Source organism: Phaethon lepturus, unplaced genomic scaffold (assembly GCF_000687285.1).
Source record: "Phaethon lepturus isolate BGI_N335 unplaced genomic scaffold, ASM68728v1 scaffold23025, whole genome shotgun sequence".
NCBI lineage: Eukaryota > Metazoa > Chordata > Aves > Phaethontiformes > Phaethontidae > Phaethon > Phaethon lepturus.
In genome coordinates this window covers 25,834-38,954 of record NW_010542966.1, presented here as the reverse complement: position 1 = coordinate 38,954, position 13,121 = coordinate 25,834, and the positions used below count along the sequence as shown (strand labels likewise).

Here is a 13,121-nt window from a genome sequence, read left to right as displayed (position 1 = left end):
GGGCATGTGGCTGCAAGCTTACCCGCCTCCTGCAGCAACTCGGGGAGCATTGGGTTTTCTGGGTGGCAAACTTGGCTTTTCTTGCACGCTTCCAGCGATGCAGCCTCTAAAACCGCGGCTTTCCCTGTTGACCCCACGTTCTGCTCACGCTGGCAGGAGTCTGCTGTGGCATCTGCCAGATCAGCTGTAGGAGCGTGATCAGGGGGGCTGAGGAGTATTTCTAGCATCGATAAATAGCAAAGCCACCTGAAATTGCTTAAAAGACTTTTCTTTCTCCAATTCCTTCTCTGGAGCTTCTTGAAATGTAAGGCTCTGCTCTGAATGCTGCTTCTGCCCCTAGAGAGGAGTGCCTGCTTTCCCAAGTATAGTGGGTTTTTTTCTTGTATAACTATCCTCTTCATTTTTGTGGGCCTTTTGGGAAAATTCCTCTTCCTTTTCCTGACACTCGCTGTCTTTCTTCCTGCTAAATAATGAATGAATCCAATAAAAACAAGCCCTTTCTTCCAAACAAAGAAAATCAGTTTAACGATAGCTTGTGCTGGTCTTTATAGCTTTCTTTCCCACCACACACACCCCTCCACCTAACAGCCGAGGTCTGCAGCTCGGGTTTAGTGGCCTGGAAAAGATTAACAGCCTGCATGGCCGGGGAACCCCTTGGAATGAGCTTTGTAGCTGAGAAGGCACTAAATGGCACTGCAGCTTTTACAACGCTGCTTCTTACCTGTCTGCAGCCTTGTTTTGTCAACGCAGAGATGGGGAGGAGAGGAGAGCCCTTCCCCTCCCCATCTCCCCAGGATCTCTAACAGTAACCTCTCTGAAATGTTAAGCTAATGGGAAAAAAATGATTCTTTCCTGTAATCCGGATGATATTAACCCTTGGGGCTGTGATTTGGTTGCAGTGATTTATTTTTCTCCTCCCAATGACGAATTACTGGAATGGTTTTGATTTTGTTTTGTATGTAGATGCAGATATATAATTTCCTCTTCTGTTCATTCATTTTCCAGCCTTGTTTTCTTCCAGGTCTTGTTGCTCTCCACCTTCTCCTGCTGTGTTGCTGTGTGACGTGTCCGCCTTTACTTCGCCTGCTTCGCTACCATCTCATCTCAATCTCAAGCCGTAGAACAACCTGGTGGTGCAGCCCCTTTCATGAGAAATCAACCTGCTTTTGATTTTGTTTTATGTTTTTTGGCTGGGTTTTTTTTTCCCTCCTGATTTGGTTTTCTTCAGATCTTCACCTAATAGGGCACAGACAATGTTAATTCATGGACCTCTTACTCCCTCCTAAACTGAGACTCAGAGAAGGCTGGGCCAGTGTAAAAAGGGTTAAAAAATTGTGACTCCAAAACAGTTCCCTGTCTGTCTGTGAACAGAGGACGTGGATTTATGCTCCACAGGCTGGCTTCTGTGAACGGACGTCTCATGAGCAGAACATCCGAGGGGGATCGGAAGCTCTGCACGAGCCCCAGATTTGCCCGCTCCCAGTCTGCAAACTGGGAGGCAACAGGGGCTGAACAGATGTCCCATAAAAACATCAGAGACGTTTGAATTTACAAAGAAAAGTCTTCCCCACTGATTTTGTCCCTTCCTCCTCGGTTGCGGGCGCCAGCGCCCGGTCCTGGCAGCCTGGCTCTGAGCAGCAGTGGGGGGCCCCCAGCCCGCTGGGGGATGTGATGTGCTCAGACTGTTCGTCTCATTATGGAATTTGGTGCAAATGTTGGTTGAAAACTGAACATCCCATGTTTTTTCAGTCCTTAACCTGCTGTTCCTTTTTGTGGGAAGTGGTAAAAATGGTTTTTTTTGGATAACCTGTTTCCCCTCATGTGGTTGCCATTGTGATTTTCATGCACATTAGAGGTTCACACAGAGCAAGCAGCCCCGAGCTGAGGTGTGGCACGCGTGGTTCCAAATTTTTTGTTAAGAACCCACCTGGACAGAGTTTTTTGGGGAGGTTCGAAATTGAGCTGTAAACCTCTCAGGTTGGAGCTCAGCTGGTGTGTGTGTGTTGGTGGTGGGTTATTGCTTCACGTGCCCAGGTTGTGATTGAAGACCTGAGGTTGATACTTGCCCGAACCCCCAGGCAAGCAAACTTAGACACCAGCAGGTCCTTTAAAATTCCAGTATTTCCTCTCCTGTGGGTCAGCGATCAGCTTTTCATGCTGAAACGGTGCTTTTAATTCCACCTGGAAGGGCCTGTTGTTGGCTCGTTCTTAGGAGCATCCCATTTGGGTTCGGTCCAGCGCTGGCTCGTGCTCCATCCACATTTCTTCATAGTTCTCCTCCATCCTCAGAGACATGTGTGCCACGGTATGATGGGCCACCGAGGCGATGTCTGAGAGCCCACGCCGTGCTCCCTGCTGTCCACCCCGGATTTGCAGACCAGTTTGAGAGGAGGGTAGAGCCCCGGGGTTTAGCAGGGCACGCCCTGTGCCTGCACAGGGTGCTCCTCACCTCCTCATGCCTCTTCAGCTGGCACACCCTGTGAGCCAGACCCGTTGTCTGGAGGCACCTACGGACACTCCTCACTCAGCGCAATCCTGTGGGTGTTCCCCGTGGGGGGACGAGTTTTTACAGGGTGTCTACTGCAGTGAACACGCAGGGTGACCCGCAGGTACCCGTTACCCCTGCACCCCAGCTTAGTCTCACGTGTCTCTGCTCTGTGGCCTGGGGGGCCATCGATAGCCGCAGTGCTAGAGAGTAAAGACAAAGCTTAAGGCAAAGCTGTTCAATAATCCCTGCTTCTCAAAGGGCTGTAAAATTTACAAGTAAAAAGTTATTGCTGGTTTTGCAAGGGTTTTCCAGATATTTAAGAAGATACTATTTGTGGAGCTGAGTAGCATGAGGTTTTTACCCACTCTGGGTGCAGGTAAAATGGTACATGTCAGATCGGGGCGTTTTGCCCTGGATTTGTGCACGCTAGAGCTTGCAGAGAAACAGCGACGAAAAGCCAGGTGTGCATGAACACTGGGTCGAGCAATTCTGCAGCCTTAAATTTGCGGGATTGTACAGCTCAGCACAGTTGCTGTTCTTGTGTTTAAACTGGCTCTGGTTTCCCCTTTCTCTCTGTTTTCCAGGCGATCCCAGGTAATTGAAAAATTTGAGGCATTGGATATTGAGAACGCGGAGCACATGGAAACGAACGTGTTGGCTGGTGCTGCCCTTTCCAGTGAGACGCGGCAGGGCAGGAGCGAGAAGAGGGTTTTCCCACGGAAACGGGTAAGCTGTTCAGCCGAGGTCTTGTGATGGGGTTTGGAGGATGGCACCTGGGATCTGGCAGCGTGGGATAGAGGGTTTAGCTATAGGGCTTAGCTATAGGGTTTGTCCCTGGGTGGAGCAGAGGATCTGGAGTCACAGGTGGGCTCACGCAGGAGCCAAACCGTTGTGTGTGCTCAGTCCGTGCAGGTTTGCTGCTTGCTGCTGCGCTGCCTTGGCCCAGCTGCAGACCAGAGTGGAAAATGAGGCTGTCTTTTCTCCTTCCTCCGAAATAGAAAGAGGGAAACTTCAGATCTGGCATGGCAGGATGCATCAGGATGGGGTGAAGTAACAAAAGAAACAGGCAGTCTTGAGAGTCCCAGATATGCTTAGATATATTGGGAACAAATTAATGCCTGAGAGGACAAAAAAAATGTATTGCCAATGAACTGACACTTGTTCTGAGCCTGAGATGCCCCTTAAACATGCGGATATTTATGCCGCGAGCCAAGAGAGTGGGGCCCGCTGTCCTAGTTCCTGCGCTGATCTGGGCTAACCCTGTTTACACAGGACTTCACTTGCGAAGGTGCAGCTGTGGGCTCCATCCTGGATGTATCTGCGTCTCCCCTGTCCCCGCACCGCCGGGCAAAGTCGCTGGACAGAAGGTCCACAGAGTCTTCTATGACGGTGAGCCACCGGGGCTGTGTCCTCTGCCTTGGGGGAGCGCATGAGAAGCCCTTCCTGGGCAGGTCCGGTGAAAACTGGATACGCTCAAATTTGGAGCAGGTTTCAGTGACCTGAATCGGGTGTGACCGATCCTGAGAGTCGCAGGGGCTCAGCTGGAGAAGAGCTACGCTTTTTGCCTGTTCCCTTCTACTTTGCAGAAATGAAAACACAGAGTCTTGCGAGGAGTCCTTTTCCTTAAAGTACAGCAGCAGCTTGGAAAGCAGACCCCTGTTTTGCTAGTTATTTTCCGCTGGAATACCCTGTTTCCTCAATGCTTTGCTTGATGCGTTAGATACTGATGCTGTAGGTCACTGCGGAGGTGCTGGGGTCCCCTCACCTGAGCAGAACCCTCTTTGCCTGGCGCTGTCCCCCCGCACCGGCCGAGGCTGCAGCAGGGCATTTCCAGCTCAGCGGAGGGTCAGGGCAGGTTTCTGGACTCGGATCAGGCGCTGGGTCGTGACTGATGCGTTTTCAGAGAGCTAACACGTGGCCCGGGTTTCTAATGCCGCTTCCTTGATGTTTATGCAGTTGCAAATGGGTGTGAGTGGGACGAAGGCTGCGAGGAAGGGCTGAACCTGCCCTCCTGAGCTTTCCTCCCTTTGCATATTTGAAATGCTCACCAGACCTGGAGGCAAACAGTACAGAACAAACACAAAATGCTCTTCTCTCACTCACCAACCTTCTGTAGGAACAAAATAAATACACTTGCTAATCTCTCGAAAAGATTACAGAGCCATTGTAAATACGAGCTGCATTTTTTGTGGATGGACAGCTTCTGTTCAAGGACTTCTCACAAAAATGCAGTAGCTTAGCGTTTATGTAGCTTTTCATGTAGACTTGTACAGCCATAAGCGTGATTTAAATTCTTGGTGGTAATAAGAAGGTGTAAGAAGCGCACATTAAGTGGCAATGCACATCATCTAGTGAAGGCAAGAAAATCATGCAGTCAGTGGGAAGAAAACCTTTTCCTCACGTTAAATACACCTTTATTGTGCCACTCCTGCTGTAAAAGTAGCAACATGAGAAAAACCTGCACGCCTGCTCACTGCAGCCGTGATTGCCAGACTCTCCCCTGCCCGTCGGGTTCGCTGCGTCAGATCAGATTGGTTATCTGGCGGGATAAAAGCCGAGAGAGAGTTCACCCCTTGTTACTCTTGGTGGGTTACAGCAGAGCTGTGGTTTGTGCTGCGTGGCTATCTCTTCCATCAAGTGCTTCGTCTGTTTTTTTGGTTTCTAACATCTACACCCTTCAGTGGCAGCTGGTCCCAAACTTTTCGTGCTTCAGCAGCTTTGCAGCTTCAGGCAAAGCCTGTGCTCTCCTGCCCGCCCTCGGAGGAAAGCAAAGGGGCTTCCGTGGAGGAGTGGGACCTGCAGGAGAAACCTTCCCACTCCGAGTGCTTCCGCAGCGTCTCGCTGCAGCCCAGTCTGAAACGTGTGCATATACTGTTTAGCAGCATCTTTCCTCTCTGGCTGCTTCTACACCCTTGCTTAAATTCTAAGGAAACTAAGAAGTGTAGTAAAGTAGTATGAATGCTGCTAAGGAGGGATTTATCTGCTTTTGCAGAAGATTCTTGTCCTGTGCTTCTTCATAGTTGATAAATAAGCCCATGAGCAACTGTAACACTTGCAGTCCTTCTGTTTTCCTTCTCTGCAAAGCACGTGGTTGGGAGCTGGTTATTTTTGATCCAAAACGTAGATCCTTTATTTGATGCTCTCCTGTTGTACAAGAAAGAGCTTAAACAGGACCCAGATCCTGGAAGCATGATCCCACCTGCACTTCGGCAGAGGAGAAGCAGGCAGGTGGTGGCATTGCTCTCTCAGGGTAAATTAGGGCTGCGATTAGGATGCCCAGCTCTCATAGCCTACTTCTGAGATGGATGTAGTCATTGCAAATGCAATTTTCTCTATAGTTTGTCCATGGCTTATCGCTGCCTCGTCATCAGGTCCTGCTGGGGCTCCGTTCCAGCCACATCACAGCCAGGGCTGCTCAGGCTGGCGTCTGTCCGCTCCCTCCTCCAAATCTCTAGGGATTTGGGAAGGGAAAAATGGCATTTACTTTCCCCTGTGTTTTGTGGCGCAGGGCTGGGTCCCCGCCACCGTGGGAGCACTCAAATGTGGGATGTGCCACTCCACAGCATAGGTTTGATTGAATAGGCTTCCAGACCCCAGTTTTCCATTGCTCCTCTTGCTGTAGCCTGATTCAGACGCTACAGCCGCATTTCACACCCTGCTGGCCTTTCCTCCTCCACTCCACAGCACATGGAGCAGCTGGAGGAGCTCAGCCTCGAGGGAGTGAAAACATTTCCACCACATCCCTCCCTGTGCACAGGCAGGGTTGGGAGGAAGGACTGGCAGGAGTTATCCCACGCTGTCTTGATTGCTTTTCTCAGAGCTTCAACATCCCGATGCACCCACTTTGGAAGAAAAAGCAGGTGTCGTTTGGGTGCTGCAGTGCTGGGATTCCCTGTATTTCCAGCCTTGGGAACTCAGTCTTGTTTTGAACCCTGAAGCCTTGCATCAATAGCACATAGTTTGTCCTTTGAAATATATAATAGAGGGAGAAAACTGCCTGCAGTCTTGCGAATTCCTTGCTTCTCCTTCCTCTGTAATGCTGGTGTAGCAGTAGGAAATTGCAAGAGAAGTGCTAGAAGGGGACAGCCTGAATAAACCGTACAGCAGGTCTCTGTTCCTCCTGGGAGAAAATGTTTAGCCACCACGCAGTATAATGATCCAGTTTGGACTAGACGGCCTTTAAAAGCCCCTTCCAACCCAAACTATACTATGATTCTATCAATTTAACTGTTGCTGGTCTCTTCTATTGCTACGCTGTGTTTAATCAAGCTGCTGCTGTGGTCTTCTGGGTGCAGCCGCTTCTTCGTCACCTCTGATCACCTCTCTGCTTTCTTGCAGCCCGACCTGCTGAGCTTCAAGAAGGGCTGGTTGACAAAGCAGTACGAGGACGGGCAGGTGAGTCTGGGGCAAGCTTTGCCCTTCGTGTCGGTCTTTGGTGCCGCGGTCTGTCCCGGTTTCTGGCATCTGACATTCACGCCGACGTCCCAGCTGCGCATGGGGCTGCTCTCGGCGCTGACGAAGCCCCGATGTCCTTGCAGGGTAGATCAGTACTGGGCCGTGCTCCAGATGGGAGAAACCAGATGTAGGCGCTTGGGCAGAGCAGCAACAGGGAATTTGTACAACTCTGAAGCCAGGCAGCGGTAGTTGTGTGCGAGCCCTGTGCAAACGGTGTTTGTCTTGGAGCAGGAATAGCTGGTGCTCTGTCCTGGGGAGGTTTCAAAGCCCCACAGCTGGATATTGTGTCGTGGGTTTCTAGGCAGCTGGGGCAGCTTGGATAGCAGCACTGGTTTCGTGTTCCTGTTCTCTATTAGTCTCATCTCCCTTGCGACCCAGCAGCCGTCAGTAATGAGGCTCAGATAAGGTCTCTTGAGCGCTGGGGAAGTGGCAAGGCCAAGAAATAAGTAAATACCTCTTGAGTTGGCACTGAGGGAGGCAGCCGCTGCCGCTTTCCCCCTGCCCATTCCCAGAGGGATGCAGGACGTGCTGCTCTATCGGAGCCTCAGAGACGGGCGCTGATGCCGAGGTGGCATGGGTGCCTTGGCTGTTTGCAAACCGCCCCTTCCCTGAATTCCCTTTCCTCCCGCTCAGCCCGTTGAGGGAAAATAAGGGTGACTCACCTGTGGCTGAGAGTGCCATGGCCTGTGGGTACCCGCTGGTGCCTTGGGCCGTGGGGCCAAGGGCATGTCCGTAGGCAGCCGGAGTGGGAATCAGCTGCTGGAGTGAGTGCGCTGTTAACTGAAAGCTGCCTTGCGTAAGCCTGTGCCTTGCAGAAAGTGTGTTTGTATAGAGCAAGGGGCCAGGAATAGGCTCCAACTCAATTTCTAGGTACTGCAGATAAAACATGAATGTTTTACTGCTTTTTTTTTTTTTAAAAAAAGGTCCCTCCAAGGCTTTAAGTGCAGCCACTAAAAGCATCGTCTGGACAGTGGAGCTAATGGGAAGGCTCCGATTGCCCCCGTGGCTCTCGCGGTGTTTCACCATCACATGTGGAGTCAGTGCCGCTGAGGCTCCGGCACTCTGCCGGTGCAGCAGCGCTGCGGAAATCGGGGGTCCTGGCCGTGCAAACCATCACGGTGCCCCTTGCATTGCTGCCTGTTTGGGTCTCCCCTTCCGCCCAGGAGGGCCTCTCGGTGAAGCCGGGTGCGGATCTGGGAGGGGAGAGGCTGCAAGCTGCCTTCCTGCGGGATGTCTCTGCCGGGCGACCTGTGGTGCTCTGCCCAGGGTCCGCTGGTAGGGAAGGAGCAGGATTGTAACGGCTCTGTCTTGGTTGTTTCCTAGTGGAAGAAGCACTGGTTTGTGCTGACCGACCAGAGCCTGAGATACTACCGGGATTCGGTGGCAGAGGAGGTAAGTGTCTTCCCCATCGGCGTTCAACCCATCGCTCTGCACCCAGGGGAGCCCCAGGTTCTCTCAAACTGACCCCGGGCAGGTTGTCTTCCCAGCTGCTGGGGTCCTGGAGCATCGCTCTTCAGGCATTTGTGCTTCTCGAGGACCTGTTGTGTGCCTCCCCACGAGCCCACCACGCTTTGGGGTTGCAAAGCATTATGGCTTATTTTACCCCTTCCCTCTCCAGGCAGCTGACCTGGATGGAGAAATCGATTTATCCACGTGCTACGATGTTACTGAGTATCCGGTTCAGCGAAACTACGGCTTCCAGATCCACGTAAGGAAAACAAGGGGAGGAGGAAGAGTCCGGCTGCAGGACGGCCAACTGGGCTGCTCATGCTGTGCCACTGCTCGGGGATGCTCGTCCATGGCAAGGGAAACACCTCCCTAGACACCTAAGAGAGGCCACCCGGCATCCCCCACAGTGCTCCAGAGAGCTATGGCCTTGGGTTTGAGAGCCAGTGTTTTGGTTCACAAAAAATGGAGGGGGAAAGGGAATGTTTTGTCTCAGCCTTAGGGTCTCAGCTACAATAAAACTGGCCTGATTGCTGAGAAACGCTAATTCCCACTGTGAGCGTGCTGGGGGTTGGAGGGACTGGGTGCAACCTCCGTGCGGCCGGCGAGCGGTGCCCCAGCACTGGGTGCTCAGGGGCTGGGTGCAGGGTGGTACTGGGGGAGGTGGGAAGGGGCTGGTGGGTGCAATCAGCTGCTCTGAGCCTGTCCTCCTCCCGCCCTAGACGAAGGAAGGGGAGTTCACCCTCTCTGCCATGACGTCGGGCATTCGTCGCAACTGGATCCAGACCATCATAAAGCACGTTCGCCCCACCACTGCGCCCGATGTAACAAGGTAAAGGGGGGAGTTTAGCAGCCCCTGCAGTTTTCTGGTTTGCTGTGCAGGAGTAACTCTTCCCTTATCCCCTTTCTTTCCTCTTTCTGAGCCTGTCCCTGGAAGCTGTGGCTCTTTCTCACATCCCTCTCTCTGGGCTTAATTTGGACATTCTTTGTGGGGATGCTGATGTGCTGAGTTACTCTTACACGTGCAGATTTCAAAGATGGTTGAAAATGTGGCTTTAATTTGTGCATAGGAATATGAAATACTGTTCCTATATCAAGGCTCCTCTGGATTCCCACCAGGTATTGTGAAACCACTTGGATTCAGTTGTGCTGGGTTCCCCCTTTCCTCTGGCTACTGTTCAGCACAAGCTGCCCATCCCCTCCATGGGTCACTGCAGCACGAGGCCAGGGTTCAATTTAGAAGTTGTTTGGCTCTGATACGTTTTAAACTCCAGCCAGCAAATAGTCTTCCCTCCTCTTTTGATCTTTCAGATAGCTGCCGCAGCTCATTTCCCTTACGCGTTAGTAATGCTCGCGTCTCCTCCTGCCGCCAGTGCCAGAGGAAGGGACCCCCCCTTCACAGAGTACCTTCTGTGAGCGCTTGCGCTGCGGGTAAAGGGTGTTTGACCTTCTCACAGCTAACTGCGCCAGCCACACTCGTACGGGCCACCTCTTACAGGCTTCGTGGACACGGCTGCACCGTTAACTCCATCTCCTGTCCTTACGGTAGCTGCAGCGAGCAGGTTTTTGCCAGGTTTGTCCCCACGTTGATGGAATGGCTCTTCTCACCCAGGGCTGTTGACCTGGAGATGCTCCAGCCTCTCCTTGCCCATCCCGCTTGGCACTCGGCCACCATTTCCCAGCCTGCCCGAGCTCTGGTGGATCTCGCGGGGGTCTCGGGGAAGCTGCCTCTCTCCTCACTCCTGTGTATGTTTGATTTCCATGCAATCCCAGGAAAAACTTCTCTTTGAAACTATCCGTGCTGAAGCCCAGGTTGGAAAACTGTGTTCTCTCCTGTATTAACGTTTTGTGGTTTGTATATCTTGTGATTCACTGCATGCTCCTCCTTTTCTGCACCTCAGATGGGAAGTCCTGCAGTTTCCATTTATTTTTATTTTCTTTTTTTTTCCCCCCCTTTTTTTTTTTCTTTAAATAAAAGCCAGAGAGAAGGGAAGAAGCAGCCTGGTCTTGACACTTGATTTTCCCACACTGGTATCTTCCGATGTGACTAGATATGAAGATGAAGAACAAGGAGATTTGAGGGGGCATCTCTACCTTTAAAGAGGCAGATATATTTATAGCTAACAGGTTACTGCAGCACGATAGTCCTGTGCTCTGCATCTGCTCTGAGCCCACGAGAAGTGGTTTGACTTGCCTTACCCCAGTGAGAGGGTCCAAGCGCCCATACCAGTTGGGCAGTAACTTCTTACGCTGCATAAATAGACCGGGAATCTCAATTCTGAACTGGGGAAAAGGGAATTATAGGCGCACTTCTGTCGTTTTCCACCAAGCTGGTTTCCGCCAAGAATGAGGTAGAGTCTGGCGGGGTTTAGTCACGTTGCTGAGAAGTTGTCGCTGTGAGCTGAAGGGCTGTGTTCACCCCGTGCCTGCTCGCCAGCCCTTCGCCGCAGCGCGTGCGTGTGCGGGGTATCCCAGCCCGTCCCCATTGCGGGCACGTCATTAACACCTGCACCCGGGGAGCAGCTTGTGGACGGAGCTGCTGGGAAGCTGAAGGACAGACTGACAAAGGCTCGTGATGGGGAGGTGGCAAACGTCGGCACAGCGTGGCCGGGGAGCGAGAGGCACGTTAGTCTGGATGCTCGGCTGTGCTGGGAGGGCGGCGGCGTTCGCCTCGTCCCTGGGGCCAGTCTGACTCCGCGCGTTCCTGCAAGCCCTCCGCCACGTCTGATGAACCTCTGCCGTGTCTCCACCGATCCAAACACACGTTTTCTCAGTTATTCAAGCCGTAATTACTGTTTATATTGCTGCGTGTGTCAGCACCGGGGCGGGGGGGGCAGGTGCTGCACTGCTCCCTGCCCTCAGCAGTGCCCTGCAATCTGCAGAGGCACTAATTACGCTCTGCTAACGATGACCGTGCAGACATAAAATACCCACAAGAAAGAAGGCTGAGTTCCCCAGTGCCCCCCTCCCCATTTCCCCGCAGCGCTCACGTGCTACCCGCACGCTGCGGCAGCATGCTCAGCTCACGGCTTGCACCGCTCCCACAGCCACCCGTATTAAAAAAAAAAAAACGCTTTTTGTTTTGACCTATAAATACCATTGCCCCCCCCCCCCCGCCTCCCATGTGATGTGAATTAATTTGGCTGGGATGGAGGAGATGTGAAATGCTTGAGCAGAATTAATAGCCACGGGGCACTTGTGGGAGATGAAACGAGAAAGTTCAGGTCAATCTTCTGAGTCTCTTAACTCAGTTCCCTCCGCTCCCAGGCGCGCATCTCCTGCCCTTTGGAAAGCAGCAGAGGAGAAACGAGCTCGCGAGAGGTGTCACCTGTAGAAATGCCGAGATCCTTCCGCGCGGTATTTAGAGCAGCATAACTTCTGTGTCTAAACAACGTCTCGGGGGCCCCAGGGCTCCCTTTTTTCCTAGCACTCTTCTCCATTTTAAGACTCCATCTCATCCCTACTTTACTTGAAATGCAGCTGTAATCACTAACTGACTCCAGGCTGAGTGCCTGGCTTTGGAGTCATGTAATATCTTCTCATGGTTGAGGAGCGAGGAGGTTTCATTGTGGTGCTTTCTGGGGTTATTTTATTAGATGCAAGTGACAGAGCTGAAGAAGAAATTATCTCCGAGCTGGTTTTAGCCTGTAGCTGCCAGAGTTTCTTGAAACCCAGCTCTACTGAGCCTGTGGTTTGATCGTGGATGAAAGTTCATCGGAAGATACTAGCCCTGGACCCATGCAGAGTCATCTCTTCTGCTCCATCCTTTGTTTTGGGCACATGCACATACATGAGGTTGTTGGCTGCGGGAGCTGGAGTGTGTTACCAAGGCGGGAGAAGGAGCCGTGCTGCCGCGGTTCCCCCCCGGTCACGGCAGTCTCGGTGCACGTGGTCCCGTGGGTCCCTGTTAGCGGTGGTTTGCCTGCGGCAAAGGGCGCGGGGAGCTGCTTTCCAGCTCTTCCCGCTGCGCCCTTCTAGAAAGCTTGTCGAGGCTGCGCTGGAGGCTGGAGCCCGGGGGGATGCTGTGGTTGTACTGGGAAGGGGAAGAGCCAGGAGTCAGCCTGAGCAGCAGGGCTGTGCCGCAGGAGGCATCTTGGGGCCTTCTGATAGCAAAGAGGGTTCAGCAAATGCCTCCCACTCCCTCAGGACGGGCTTCCTCTGCAAACGTGGCGTACCACTATTTTCTTTTTTAATTTTGATCTGCATGTTACAAGGCTGGCATGTCTACATTTAATAAGCTAATACTGCATTATGGATTAGCCATAGGTTGGAAACGGTATTGCCTTCCCCTGTTAACTTTCCCTGCTTGACAAGTATGTCTCCCCTCTCAACCCACCACCCTCTAACTCAGCACTAAAAATCATGCCTTGCTTGAGAAATTGGCATTTTCAATGACTTCCGCGGTGTGTTGAGTAACTCCTGCTCCCCTGGCTGCACTGACAACTGCACATACGGCGTGCAGTCCCTGTGCCGGGGTGGCTGCCCGTGCTGCCCGCAAGGCTGGTTTCCCCAGGGGAGATCTGTGCCTTCAGTGCAGATAGTGGCACGGAGAAGTTTTCAACCCATTTTCAACCCCCCCGCCTTTGCCAAGCTCAAGGGAAACCTTTCCCCTGTTACCCAAGACCTCTGGGAGCTGCTCTGTGCTTGTCCGCCCCACAGCTCTGAAGCCAGACTGACTTGGGGGGACTGGTGGCATCCTCCCCGCAAGCACACGACTACGGCCGCATTGATC

The 13,121-nt window shown here is 52.5% G+C and overlaps 1 protein-coding gene across 1 annotated transcript in view; it reads left to right on the top strand.

Annotated features, from left to right (window-relative positions):
* Positions 1 to 3,072: 3,072 nt before the first annotated feature.
* Positions 3,073 to 13,121, top strand: part of LOC104621680 (myosin phosphatase Rho-interacting protein-like) — a gene marked incomplete at its 5' end in the record, with an annotated part of 30,206 nt that continues 20,157 nt past the window's right edge. The window contains 6 exons of the mRNA XM_010288224.1: positions 3,073 to 3,214; positions 3,761 to 3,877; positions 6,827 to 6,883; positions 8,267 to 8,335; positions 8,562 to 8,651; positions 9,112 to 9,221. Coding sequence (XP_010286526.1) covers positions 3,073 to 3,214; positions 3,761 to 3,877; positions 6,827 to 6,883; positions 8,267 to 8,335; positions 8,562 to 8,651; positions 9,112 to 9,221 — 585 coding nt within the window. The remainder of the gene's footprint in view (positions 3,215 to 3,760; positions 3,878 to 6,826; positions 6,884 to 8,266; positions 8,336 to 8,561; positions 8,652 to 9,111; positions 9,222 to 13,121) is intronic.